General features: G+C 37.9%; 1 protein-coding gene across 1 annotated transcript in view; it reads left to right on the top strand.

Moving 5' to 3' along the window:
* LOC150090870 (F-box/WD repeat-containing protein 8-like) overlaps positions 1-13,918 on the top strand; it is a 313,991-nt gene that overhangs the window by 64,457 nt on the left and 235,616 nt on the right. Inside the window, exon 3 of the mRNA XM_090380425.1 lies at positions 12,506-12,670. Coding sequence (XP_090236551.1) covers positions 12,506-12,670 — 165 coding nt within the window. The remainder of the gene's footprint in view (positions 1-12,505; positions 12,671-13,918) is intronic.

Raw genomic sequence — 13,918 nt, 5'->3', positions numbered from 1 at the left:
AAGGCTTTCATCGCGCTCAGGACGCTTTTGATAAGAAGCATGACCCTGCCACCCCTTCTATCTTCCCTATCCTTCCTAAATACATTATACATACCGTACTGAAACTCATCATCCCCTATCTCTGGGTGGCACCATGTTTCCGTAAGCCCTATTATGTCAGCATTACTTGTCCTAACGAGCAGTTCGAATTCACTAATTTCATTGATGACACTTCTGACATTACTGTACAAAAAATTAAGACTTAGTGTTCTTGTATAGTTAACTATCCTGACACACCCCTTAAAGTTAAAATAAACCAGTCTTATCAAAATTAAAAATATCCTTCGCCTCATATTTTTCAAGAATGGACCATACAGAACACAACCAGTCTGTAGCCTTTTTCTTGTGTCGACTAATCCAGACTTGCCACAAACATTTTGCGAAACCAAGTTATTCCTGTCTTTAAATCTTTGGAGCCAGCCACTGCTGCATTTGAAGTTGCTAGTTCCATGTTGCTGCAGTTGAAGTTGCTAGTTCCATGTTGCAGCAAATAATTTGCTGTTTCTTGCAAAATCAGACCTGATATTGGCAAATTAGATGCACGCATTTGTTGGCACCACTCGAAATGTTTTGTTTCAAGCTCCTTGTGTTTTGAACCAGGAATTCGTTTCCTGTTTTTTTTATCACTATATCACTTCAAGTTTTTTAAGTTCTTCAAGTTTTTTCGGTTTTTCAGTATTGTAGATGTTGTCGTATTCTTTTGCATTGTCTGTTTTGCCAAGTTCAATCCTATCAGCCTCTTGTACAATTTTCAGTTTAATTTCCAGGCTCAGTTCCATCAGTTTACATTTTGTAACCACAACACTACTAGATGAGATTTAATAAAAACAAACTTTAAATTAATTTAAAGACACAAGTTCCGAAAAAGACATCAGCTCAGATAAAATGGCACAAAAAATAGATTACTGTATATTGTAGCAAAAGATTCTTTGAACTGGGATAACAATTGCAACTGACCTTAATCCCATGGAGAGCAAGGAAGTATATGTAAACAACTTAGAAAAACTGTTTTTATTCTTTTGTTAATTTAACATGATGTTTTTCAGAATGCACTTATGTTGTAGCTACAATAAACTAGTTTTGTTTACACAAAAATATTTTCTAACAAGTCAGTGCCATCCTTCGGGAAGCAGGGAATCGGGTGGCCAGAGGCAATAACAGGGGCAATAATTGGACAGCTGTGCTAAGATTTGTATTAACATACAAAATAACAATATTTATTTCTCACGGGGTGAAAAAGAACTTTGTAATACATATTAACCTAATAAGAATATATTTACATAGAAAAGCCAATCCTTTTGCAGGGGAATGGTATGTACTTCATATAAATGAGTACTCTGTATAAACAGAGTTTGTATTAACAAGATTTTACTGTACAGTAATACCCCGAAGTTACGCGATAGGTGGGTCCGACGAAAATCGCGTAAGTCGAATTCGCGTAAGTCGGGGTAAAACTTTGCATATAAATACATATAAATTTTGCTTAATTGGGACCAAGGACTAACAAAAACACTAGTTTAGAAGAAAAATATTAATAAAATTGCAGTTCTTTATACATATTAATACAAAATATGTATTAAAAAAACAAATGACTTACGTAAAAAAGTTATTTCGATGTCGATGGCTTCATAAAATCTAACAAATTCGTCTGACGACACATGCGTTCTTTTTTTCACGCAGAATTTCTTCGTAGCAAGCTAATAATTTTTTTTATTCCTTGCTTTGTAGCTATAACGCGTTCTTCGTTGGAGTCTGTTTTCTAAAATTTTTAAGCCCTTTACAATTGAGCCCTTTTCAATTTTCAACCTGTCAAGTTTGCAATTGTCATGTGCTTTTCGCCGTTGCTTCATTTAGGCCTGTACACGTGCAATATCACATGGTCTTTCATTTCACTCAAAGCGTTTCACAATTTCATATTTTTTCTCTATCGACAGAGGAGATGTAGATCTCTATCTACAAAACAGATTCCTTCTACCAACAAGTGCGGGCCAAGCTGATAGAAATTTTCCCCCAAAAGCCTTGCAGAGGCCTTCAAGTCTTGAGTTAATCCACAAGGCTTTCAGCAAATAATCTCTCCTGTCATGCCTGGGCAGAATTGCAGACACAGACATTGTGACCTAACTCGCAGCATTTCTTCAGCATGGTTCTATATTTGTCTAACAAATCATTAGATCTTGTATGCTTAATGTCATTAGTCCTCACATGAATAATAATATTCTCTTTACCCCGCATAAAATCTGACAGTCTGTTGGTGACACCATTAAAATAGTTACTCCTGGAAGACATACCCTGGTTCTACTCCACCTATCCTTATTACAAAAAATATTTCCTGTTTCCCTGACAATGGAGTCTCCTAATAAAATTTAAGTCCTTTCGAACCAGAGTAGTTTGCACTTGGCTATTCGGTTCTCAAGGCCCGAATCAGGAGTGCATCACTTTGTATGTTGCTAGAGCCTTGAGTCCCTGAAAAGCTCCCAGTTACATTATTCTCGAGGGCAAGCATCCGTTTTTTCAGTGACTGAAATTGTTCTAGCAATGCACCAAATTGTAACTTAAGTTCAGCGCACTTCTTACACCGGTGACAAAGAAAAGAATCTCCAAGTGAACTAGGATTATCTACTAGGTCGACCTTGGAATACATGCCACAGGTTCTGCAAGGGATAAAATTATGACTCACCCAGGAATTGCCATCGGCCATTTCCGTATGAGTCATGGTACCCTCTGAAGAAGTCTTCAAGGCAGATCTTGTAATAACCATTATAAAATTTACTAATTATTAATAAAAGAAACTTTCAAATAATTATATTTATAATATTGAAAAAGTCAAACTATTACAGTAAAAGAAAAAAAAAACTTATTAAAATAAACTTTACAATATACTAAATAACCTCTGAAATCCTGCTCTACTTCTGTAATCCCCTCTTATCTATACTTCTATACTGTATCTACGAAGAGCTGTAATAAGCACATCTGCTCATCACGAATGCCAACAGTAGAATTGTCATGTACCAAACAGTTAACTGGCTTGCAACGAATCAACGTAGACTCTACCCAGTGGTTCTTTTATTTGCAGATACATAATGCATGAAAAATTACTGCTGATAATCAGATAAAGAGTATTTCTTTCTGTTGTTGCCTCTCTAACATACAACTGTAGAAAACAGTAATGCAATAAATCTATAAATGTTTTGCTGTTATGGAAATGACTAACCCACAAGTTCCAGTCAATATCTGGAAAGTTAGAATCCCTCATTATAAGACATTCTGATTTACTGGTCTGCTCTGATTGTGTATATAGTTCATTATACTCATCACAATTAGACTATAGCACATTCCCGCTAATTTTTCCCCCATGCATATGCCACACCAAACTGACTCACTGTCCACCCATGTCAGCTGGATGCACTACCTGACATTTTATATGATTCTTAACTATGAGCACATTCCCTTCTCCCTCCTGCCCTTTCTGTACCCACCATACTTCTCTTATTCAAATTCTGCATCCCTTATGTCTGAGTAGCACTACATCTCCAATATCCCTGCAATGTCCACATATGATGACTTAACCAGTATTTCAAATTCATAAAATTTATTTACTATGTGCCCAGCATTAGTATACATGCAAATATAGATGTGCCTGTTTTTACTCGTAGTTGTCTTATCACAGCCCATGTATTTGCCTGTTCCATGAGGAACCTCAGCAGACCCTGACATCGCTGACACCTTGCTTTCTAGGTTGTTTCATGTTCCAATAGAAGCAGAGCAGGAATTACTTACACCTCTGCATGTGGCTGTAGTTAATCTATTAGTCTATGTACCCACCAAGCTAAAAGTTTTCTGATCCACCTAAACTGCCTCAGGTTTAGTAAATATTCTTGCACCTCTTCTGGTTAAGTGTAACCCATTCCTATAAGAAAGTCTCTCCTGTTAACCAAGCGCAGTCCACACCAAGAAAATTGAATTGTACCCCACGAACCTTGCACATTCTTTCCAGAACCAAATTGCTTGACAAGGCTCTCATCATATACTCTCTCTCTCTCTTATTGTGTTTGGACAGAATTGAAGACACTTCCAAATTTTATCCTTGCTTGGGACTTTTTCTCAACATTCCACTTACAGCACAATGAAAAGTAGGCGCCTCCGTAGCTAGGTGGGAAGGAGCAGCAGTGCGTAGCACACGCTTCTTGATTAGACCGGGGTTCAAGCCCGTCACCACCAAATGTGGAGGATGCGGAAAGGTCAGGGAATGACCACCACATATCCCGGAGCAATATGGCCTTAGTTGCTAATGCTTCTAAAAACCAAATAACAAACAATGAAAAGTACTGAAGCCAATAACAGCTACAAATTGATCTGTAATAGTGTCACAGAAAAGGTTAGGCTAGCAAAGACAGATTATGAGAAATTGCTGGCAAAGAGTGGGGATAAGGAATTCTTCACATATATAAATGCAAAGAAGAGAAGGACAAACCAGATCGGACCCTTATGTAATGGCCATGGGATAGTATTAGATACCCCAGCTGAATTTGCAGACAAACTCAACTTACTTTGTGTCAATGAGAAATTATGGGAGTGAAGTTGAAAAAAATGTAATTAATGACGTTGAAATTTCATAATCCCATTATATAAGGCTATTGTTAGACCACATTTGGAATACTATGCTCAAGTATGGGGGCTGCACCTAAAGAAAGACATTGTGCTTCTTGAAAGGGCCCAAAGATGGGTAACTCACCTGGTGAGATTGGCAAAAGGGTGTCCATATGAGGAAAGACTTGGAATATGTGGGCTGCAGAGCTTGGAAACTAAGCACCTTAGAGGAGACTTGATTGAGTTGTTTAAGGCTCTGAGAGGCATAAGCAAAATGAATGAGGACGAAATTTTCAACATTATAAATGATTCTAGAACTAGGGGCCATAATTTCAAGTTATGGGAGGAGATGTTTAGACTGGATTCCAGAAGTTTTATTTTAGCCAGCAAGTTATAAATTACTGGAATAAGTTACCTACATCGGTGGTAAAGGCTGACAGTTTTGGGAAATTCAAAGGTCAGTGGGATAATTACCTCCAGGAGGAGGGAAATGCAAGATTGTCTATTTCCTTTTCTCATATTAATTTATTTTATTATTTTTATTTTTTTTCTTGGCTGGTGCAGCATAAGCCATAGGCTTGCTTGCACCATTTGGCCATTGCTAATACTAAAGCTCCTACACTTGATATCATTGGTGCCAGTGTGTATTTTGTATTGCTTAAAATTTCAGTAAATGGATGGATTTGTTTATTTAGTTATACAATATAGCAAGAATATTAGAAAGGATATTATTTACTGTTATAGTATTAATCATAGTATATTAATCATTGTCAAACTAATAGAGCAAGCTTATCTGCGAAAAGATCTAAACCTCCCGAAGGACTTCCTAATTCATTTCACAAATATACGTGGTCTTAATTCTAATCTTAACGATGTCCATTTCCACTTGCAGTCTGCCAAACCCCATGTACTTTTTCTGACAGAATCTCAGTTATCGTGATTCAACTACTGCTCATCTCAGATGCCCAAATTATTCGCTATATGATTCCTTTCGCCTCAAACGTGGTACTTGTGCATATGTCCGTTCTGATATTCCCTGTCAGAGACTTAGCAATTTGGAATCTCCTCTCTTTGATCTTCTCTGGCTTAAAATCTCTCTACCTCATTGTGTCAAATTCATCTGTTGTCTCTACCGTTCTCCCAACTCCACTAATCACTTGGAGCTCTTTGACTTCCTCTCTTTGCAAATTGACTTTCTCCAGTCCAACTTTCCTAACAGTGAGGTAGTTTTCCTTGGTGATTTTAACGTTCACAACTCCAGCTGGCTTCCGTTTTCTAGTCACACCGACCCAGCAGGTCGGGATGCTGAGGCTTTTGCAATTACAAATGACCTAGCACAGATTGTTCATTTACCTACAAGAATACCGGACAATCCTAATCATACAGCCAATACGCTTGATCTTTTTCTCACAAACAACCCTTCTAAGTACACGGTCGAAGTGAGAGGTCCTTTAGGCACGTCAGATCACAACTTGGTGATTGTCTCTTCTCCAATGGAACCTTTATCTCATGGCTATTCCCAACCTCGTGTTGTTTGGCATTACAAGAATGCAAAATGGGATGACCTGCGAGACTTCTTTTCTTCTTTTCCTTGGTCGGATTACTGTTTCAAAACTTCTGATGTCAGTGTTTGCTCAGATCGTGTCAGTGAAATTATTCTTGCAGGAATGGAATCCTTTATCCCACACTCCACTCTAAAATCTCGTCCCTTATCTAAACCTTGGTTTTCCAATAAATGTGCTAAGGCTGTTCAAGAGAAGAATGTTGCATATCGTAATTGGCTTGTTTCTAATTCTTCAGTTTCATTTTCTGCCTACACCAAAGCTCGCAACAATTGTAAAGCAGTTATTAATCAGTCCAAACTAGAGTTTGAACAGGCTAAGAGTAGAAAACTTGCTTCTTGCCCTAATGGTAGCCGAGCATTCTGGTCTCTTGCCAAAGCTATTGGCCGCAACTTTTGCCCATCTCTGCTCCCACCTCTGTCCAAACCAGATGGTTCTGTTGTCACTTCAGCCAAGGATAAAGCTGACCTGCTAGCATCCCATTTTTCTTCCAGCTCATGTATTTATGATCTTGGTAAAATTGTTTGTTTTGTTTGTTATTTGGTTTTTAGGAGCATTAGCAACTAAGGCCATATTGCTCCGGGATATGCGGTGGTCATTCCCTGACCTTTCCGCATCCTCCGTATTTGGTGGTCATGGGCTCGAACCCCGGTCTAATCAAGAAGCATGTGCTATGCACTGCTGCTCCTTCCCACCTGGCTACGGAGACGCCTCTTGGTAAAACACCTCCCACCATTCCCAACACGCTCCATTCAATGCCTCCTGTGTTCTTCCATCAAAAGGATATCAGAAGGATTTTGATAAATCTTGATGCTGAGAAAGCTCCAGGTCCTGATGGTATTTCTCCACTTGTTCTCAAAACCTGTGCTCCTGAACTTACTCCTATTCTTTGCCGCCTTTTTTCCCTTTCTTATTCCAAAGGTGTTTTTCCTTCTGCTTGGAAATTTGCTCATATCCAGTCAGTTCCCAAAAAGGGTAACAAATCCCTCCCATCCAATTATCGTCCCATTGCAATTACTTCTACTCTCTCTAAAGTAATGGAGAAATCAATTAACCGCCAACTCTTAAACTACCTAGAAACCTTCCGTCTGATCAACCATCGCCAGTATGGATTCCGTCAGTGTCGATCCACTGGTGATATTCTGGCTTATGTTACCCATTTATGGACTAATTCAATGGAAAGGTTCGGTGAAACACAAGTAGTTACTCTTAACATCTCAAAGGCTTTTGATCATGTTTGGCATAAAGGTCTTCTAAACAAGCTTCCATCTTATGGTTTGCCAACTGTTTTTAGTAATTGGTTATCTAGTTTTCTCTCCGATCGCTCACTGAGGGTGATGGTAGATGGCTCTCTGTCTTCTAACTTCTCCACTAATGCCGGTGTCCCCCAAGGTTCAGTTCTTTCCCCCACTCTATTCCTTTTGTATATCAATGACCTTCTTCCATTGACTGGAAATCCTATCCATAGTTTTGCCGATGATAGCACATTGCATTCAACTTTCCATTTTGAGAAACCTTGTCCTGCTCAATTAGCTTCAACTTCTCGAAAATCTGCTACCAATTCCTTAAATGCTGATCTTCAGGTAATTCTCCAGTGGGGCAAAGACAACTTAGTTGATTTCAACCCTTCTAAAACTCAGTCTTGTCTTATATCTCGCAAAAAGGATTCTTCTGCTCCTATGCTTATCTTTAGTGACACTCCGATTTCTAGGCAAAATGATATATCTCTTTTGGAGATTACCCTGACTTCTAATCTCTCTTGGCACAAGCACATTACAAATATTGCTTCCTCTGCATCTAAAAAACTTGGTTTTCTCTTTCGCTCTCGGCGTTACTTTTCTTCCAAACAGCTGCTCACTCTGTATAAATCACAAATCCGCCCTGCTATGGAATATTGTTCCCACATCTGGGGTGGTGCCCCGAAAACCTCTCTCAGGCTTCTAGATTCCATTCAGAAGAGGGCAGGTAGGTTAATTAATGATTCATCTCTAACAGAGTCTATCCACTCGCTTTCTCATAGTCGTACTGTTTCTGCTGCATGCCTCTTCTACAGATACTTCCATGGGCACTGTTCTTCTGAACTGGCTTCTATAATTCCCGCCCTCTCTTTCAAAACAGTCCAAACACGTGCCGCCACCAGCCAACATCCATTTACTGTCCAACTTCAAACCCACAGAACCAACTTTTCATCTTCCTCATTTATTCATTCAACTGCCGTTTTCTGGAACAACCTTCCTTCATACGTATTTCCTGAAAATTACAATCTACAGAAGTTCAAGTCCAATGTCAACAAATGTCTTCTTTCATCTTCTCAACCTTCAGCCCAAGCACGGTACTAAGTACTATAGGTTCTAATACCTCTCGTGTTTGGGGTTCACATAAAAAAAAAAAAATTTAAAAAATAATAATAAGAATATCATGATAGTGCATTGGTGGGAAAGGGGGGGGGGGGAGTAACCCTCTAAAATAAACATCTTTAAAGCAACAGCTTTGATCAGTAGAAGGTGTCCACTTTGCAGAGGGAAGCGTAGCCATTTCAATAATTCAGGAAAATAAAATTCACTGTAACTGGTTGATCATTGAGAGATTTTTATTGATTATCATTTGTGTTTCAATTAATTAACTTTCACAAATAATGCATAGTTAACCTTTAATAAATAACACAACATTTAGTAAATACAGTGAAACTTCTCCTAACGGACACCTCTCGTTAACGGACATCTCTCTACAACGGACATTTTCAAATTCCCCAACTCACCTCCATTGGTTTTAACGTGTTTGCAGCTTCTGTCTAGCGGACATTCTCTGTAACGGACACGGACAGGCAGTCTGCACTGTTTCGTTTAGATTAGCACTTAATTTGATCTCCCCATAACGGACAGTGGGCGAGCTCACGGCCCTTTTTCTAGGAACGTTTCTTCCACATCTTGCCTCAATCGTGTGTTTATTTTCTATTTCCGATTCTCTGAATTTTATCAAGGTTTACGTCGCGGTTCTAAACCCTTTTTCAAGAATTTTAAGGCACGTGTAAAACTTCTGATGAATTCGATGTGTGCAGGGAGGGGGGGAATATGGTCGGCCTTTCGTCTTTTCAGTTTCGGTTTTTAGTTTTGTTCAGTCGTGTGAAGTGCACAATGTCTTCTCGTAAACATTTAACTTTAAAAGATAAAGTCGAACTCATTAATGCGTATGATCGGCAAAAAAATAGTGTTCGCACTCTCGCTGTAAAATTCAAAATCGGGAAGACGCAGGTAAGCGACATCCTAAAGAAAAAAAATGAACTACTCAAACAATTTTGGCAACACTGAAATGATCACGTTCAAAAATCATTCCCAAAAACTGTTGGACTTCAAATTGACAATGTTACGTATGAGTGGTTTTGCTAACTTGCTAAAAAAATTCCCATTAATGGGCCTATTATTAGGGAAAAGGCTTTGGAGGTTGCGAAATCTATGGGAGTAAATGAGTTCAAAGCTTCTGTGGGATGGCTAGACCAGTTCAAAACGCGGCATAAAATTTCTTGGAAAACCGTAAGTGGTGAAGGTGGATCTGTTGATACTGGGGTTGTAACAGAGTGGACCGTCAAATTGGAAGATTTATGTCGTGATTTTGAAGCTAAGGATATTTACAACTGTGACGAAACAGGGTTGTTTTTTTAAAGCTCTTCCTGAAAACACAATGAGTCTAAAAACGAAAAGTGCCAGGGCAGAAAAATTTCTAAGGAAGGCTTGACTGTACTATTGTGTACAAATATGCTGGGAGACTTTGAACAACCTCTTGTTATAGGAAACCCACAAAATCCTCGTTGTTTCAAGGGCATAAAGTTGAATCTTTTGGATGTTGACTGGAAGTCTAAAAAAAAGCGTGGATGACACGAGATATCATGAGCGAATGGATAAGTCACTTTAACCAAAACATGATTCGTCAAAACAGAAAAATTATTCTTTTCATGGATAATGCTGCATCTCACCCGCACATTGAATTGTCCAACATTCAAATCGTTTTTCTGCCACCAAACACATCTGCAGAGTGTCAGCCCTTGGATCAAGGGATAATAAAAAATTTTAAACTTCACTACAGAAAACGTGTTTTAAGACATCTCATTGCAAACGTGAATGATGTAACATGTGCGAGTGACCTTGCAAAGAAAATCAGCATCCTAGATGCGATTCACTGGATTTCCTCTTCAGTAAACCAATTAGAAAACAAACTATCGTGAACTGTTTTGTAACTCAAACGCAAAAATTGAAGTTGTGAACAGCAATGTGGAGCACCAAGAAGAACAAGAACTTCAACATCTATTGATAATGTACGATAGTTCCGCTACAAGTGACCCTGGCTACAAAGATATAGACTCAAACCTCACTACAGAAGATGGTGCTCTAGATATCAATGACATTATCATCGATATTTTTCAAGAAGTTCCTCATGAGGATGAAGAAATGGAAGGAGGTCATTCTGTCGAAGAACATATTAACGACGAACCACCGATGAAAATAGAAGAAGCGCTCATACAAATCAATCGTTTAAAAATGTTTTTCGCCGCTGAAGAAGATACTGAAGGACTTTCGATGGTTTCTTCACTCCAAACAAATGTTGAAAACAAAATTATCAGCCGGAAGAAGGTGCAGAAGAAAATAAGTGATTACTGTATGTATTTTTCTTAAGATAAAGTCATAATATGCATAGCACAATTGTATGTATATTATATACAAAAATATTGTGCAAAATCAGTATATAATTTAATTTAATTTTACATTAAACGTTTAACGATTTTTCTTTATCTCTTGTGTATGTAATTGTATATTATTTACAAAAATATTGTTCAAAATCTGTATATATTTTAATTTACTTTTACATTAAACGTTTAACGATTTTTCTTTCTTTCTTTTTTTTTTTTTTCTCCCTCAGACTTCTTGTTAGCGGACACTTCTCTCTAACGGACACATTTTCGTTCCCCATGGCTGTCCGTTAAAGGGAAGTTTCACTGTATATAATTAACTTTTAATAAAAATCAGTATGATTTGCTTTGTTTAGAACATTTCATTTTGGCAATTTCACTTTCATTATGGATAATTATATCACTTACAAGTTTAGTCCATTCATCGTTTTTGCTCACATAAAATTAATTTATAATGGTATGTAATGTAATGGGATAATAGGGAAAGCTTGCATACACGAACCTTCATATATAGTTACTTAAATGACTGCCATTTCTCACTGCAAAGTGAAAATGGTATTTACTGGCACCAGAAAAATGCCATTGTTCCTCAGTCAGAAAGCTGGACACCATTGTCACCAAAGCAGTTATGAAAATCAAAGTGTATTTGTGGATGCAAAAATATCGTCATGGGCTATTGGTCAAAATTGCCTATGCAGGCTATTGTAAAGTGTTATTAATTAATTTATTTTTTAAAAGAAATGTATTAGCTGTATTATTCCCACACTTTTTTATGTGCCGAGTACTGAACCCCATATATAGACTTACTACAATACTGTTTTTTTTTTTAATTTTTTTAAAATTTTTTTTTGTTTTTTTTAATTGTGGCATCTGTCAATTTAGCAATTTTATTGCCTTACTCAGTGATGCATGACAGTGGAACTACATTGGACAGTTTCAGATAAGTTTGTAAACATTCCTCACCAAAAGTGATGAGTGTATTAATGATATATTGTGGCATCTGCTCTGTGAATAATCCATGGCCATCTCAAGTCTAATTAGTATTACTATAATGACCTTAGCTTGCCTTTGTCGCAAATCCTGTTGTCCTATGAAAACATGTACATGTGTCAATTTCCTTGAAAGCGTATATGGTCCAGGGAGATTGAAAATATGAAAAGGACAACTATTAAAGTGCCTGCACCCATATTTTGAGAGTTTTGGAAAGATTGTTTAACATGCGATTTCTAAATCTTGTTGTAGACACTTAGGCTAGTTCTCAAGCCTGAGTATCCACAAAGGCAGGTATCACTTTTAGAGAGATGTCTGTGAAAGAATTCATGGTATTAACAAGCTACTAAAAATCTTTAAGGCATACCAAAAATTCTTATATATATTTTAGTGCTTTTTTGATTGAGTTTTTTAATTATAAAGTTGGCTGGAACCGGTCAGAATTAATGTTGTTGTTTACTATCCTTCCCTAGTCGTGTGGATTTTGAATCCCATTTTAAAATCCTAGCATTATGTGGGCATTACCATAGCTGACATTTTAACATAAAAAATTATAGTTACATATTATTTTATTTACCTTTGAAAGTATCAATTGCCATACATTTTATATATAAATATGGGTGTGTGTGTGTATATATATATATAGGTCAGCAAAAGTTGGAGGAACTTAGCTGAGGATGAACTGTTGTGGAGTCAACATTGTCATCGCCTTGGTTATGAAACTAGTAAGACAACTACAGAGAAAAGCAACTGGAAAAAAATTCTGAGGGAAGCTATCATAAATGAAACCAGAATACAAAAAAATTGGAGAGTATGTAAAATTTATGTAATTGTTTATGAAAAAAATTAATGATACTTATACCTTGTTGATTCTCATGATTGGGGCATACACAGAGTAATGGGAAAAGGATGATTTCATTCACAGCAAATTGAAAAATAGAGAAATGTAATTTTTAAATAATTACTAATGTCAATTAAATTATGTACAGTAAACTCCCATTATAGTACTTTCAAAGAGCACTATAAGCAAGAAAACATAAGCTTGACCGCCCACTTCACAGGATTGATTATGGAATCAGAAGAAAAGTGCAGTAAATTGGGAGTGTTATGATGGGAGTTTGCTGTGTATATACAGGGTGTTTCAGTTAAACGTTTCAGAACTTCTAAGAGAGGTAGGGTACATCCTGACAACTCGAAATCATATAGCAATGTGGGGTCGGAAATGCTTTCCTGAAGCGGTGTTGCACACAGAAGCACCATAAAGAAAAGAGACCGTAAGTGAGAAATCGTTTTAATAATACATGAAAAGAAGCAAAAGGTACATGGATTAAAGTAAGTGTTCGAAGTTTCTTCCACGGGCTACAATGCACGCCTCACATCTCCGACGCATGGACATCCGAACATTCTGGAATACTCCAGGCGAATTTCCAATTTCTTCGGCAGCTACTGCGATTCTTGCAACCAGCTCCTCAGCATTGTCAACAGGGGTGTCATAAACTAGCGATTTCATATGACCCCAGAAATAAAAATCAAGACATGATAGGTCGGGTGACCGAGCAGGCCAACGCACGGGACCACCACGTCCGATCCACTGTTGACCAAATGTGACATCCAGGTAGTTACGAACATCTCCGCTATAATGGGCAGGGGCTCCATCGTGTTGGAACCACATTGTCTGTTGCGTCGATGGAGAAATCTGTTCATCTCTCAAAAGTTGTGGCAATACTTGCTGCAGAAAGATCAAGTAGATAGGTCCGGTTAGACGACATGGTAACAGGTAAGGTCCGATGAGGTGATCTCCCATAATACCGGCCCATACATTGACCGAAAATCGAATCTGTGCTGCACGACGTCGTATTGCATGCGGGTTCTCGACCGCCCAGATATGGTCGTTATGCGTGTTGAAAATTCTTTCCCTTGTGAAGGATGCCTCATCGGAAAACAACACTTCAGCAGGAAAAAGGGGATTTGTAGCACATTTTCCAAGGTACCACTGTGCGAAAGCAATACGAGGTGCATAATCCTCCAGTTGCTGTGTCTGGACACGCTGCACATGAAA

The sequence above is a fragment of the Mastigoproctus giganteus genome, chromosome 1 (genome assembly GCF_048544385.1).
Source record: "Mastigoproctus giganteus isolate SK-2022 chromosome 1, ASM4854438v1, whole genome shotgun sequence".
Classification (NCBI taxonomy): Eukaryota; Metazoa; Arthropoda; class Arachnida; order Uropygi; family Thelyphonidae; genus Mastigoproctus; species Mastigoproctus giganteus.
Note: the sequence above shows the minus strand (reverse complement) of the source record. Positions and strands in the feature narration are given on the sequence as shown.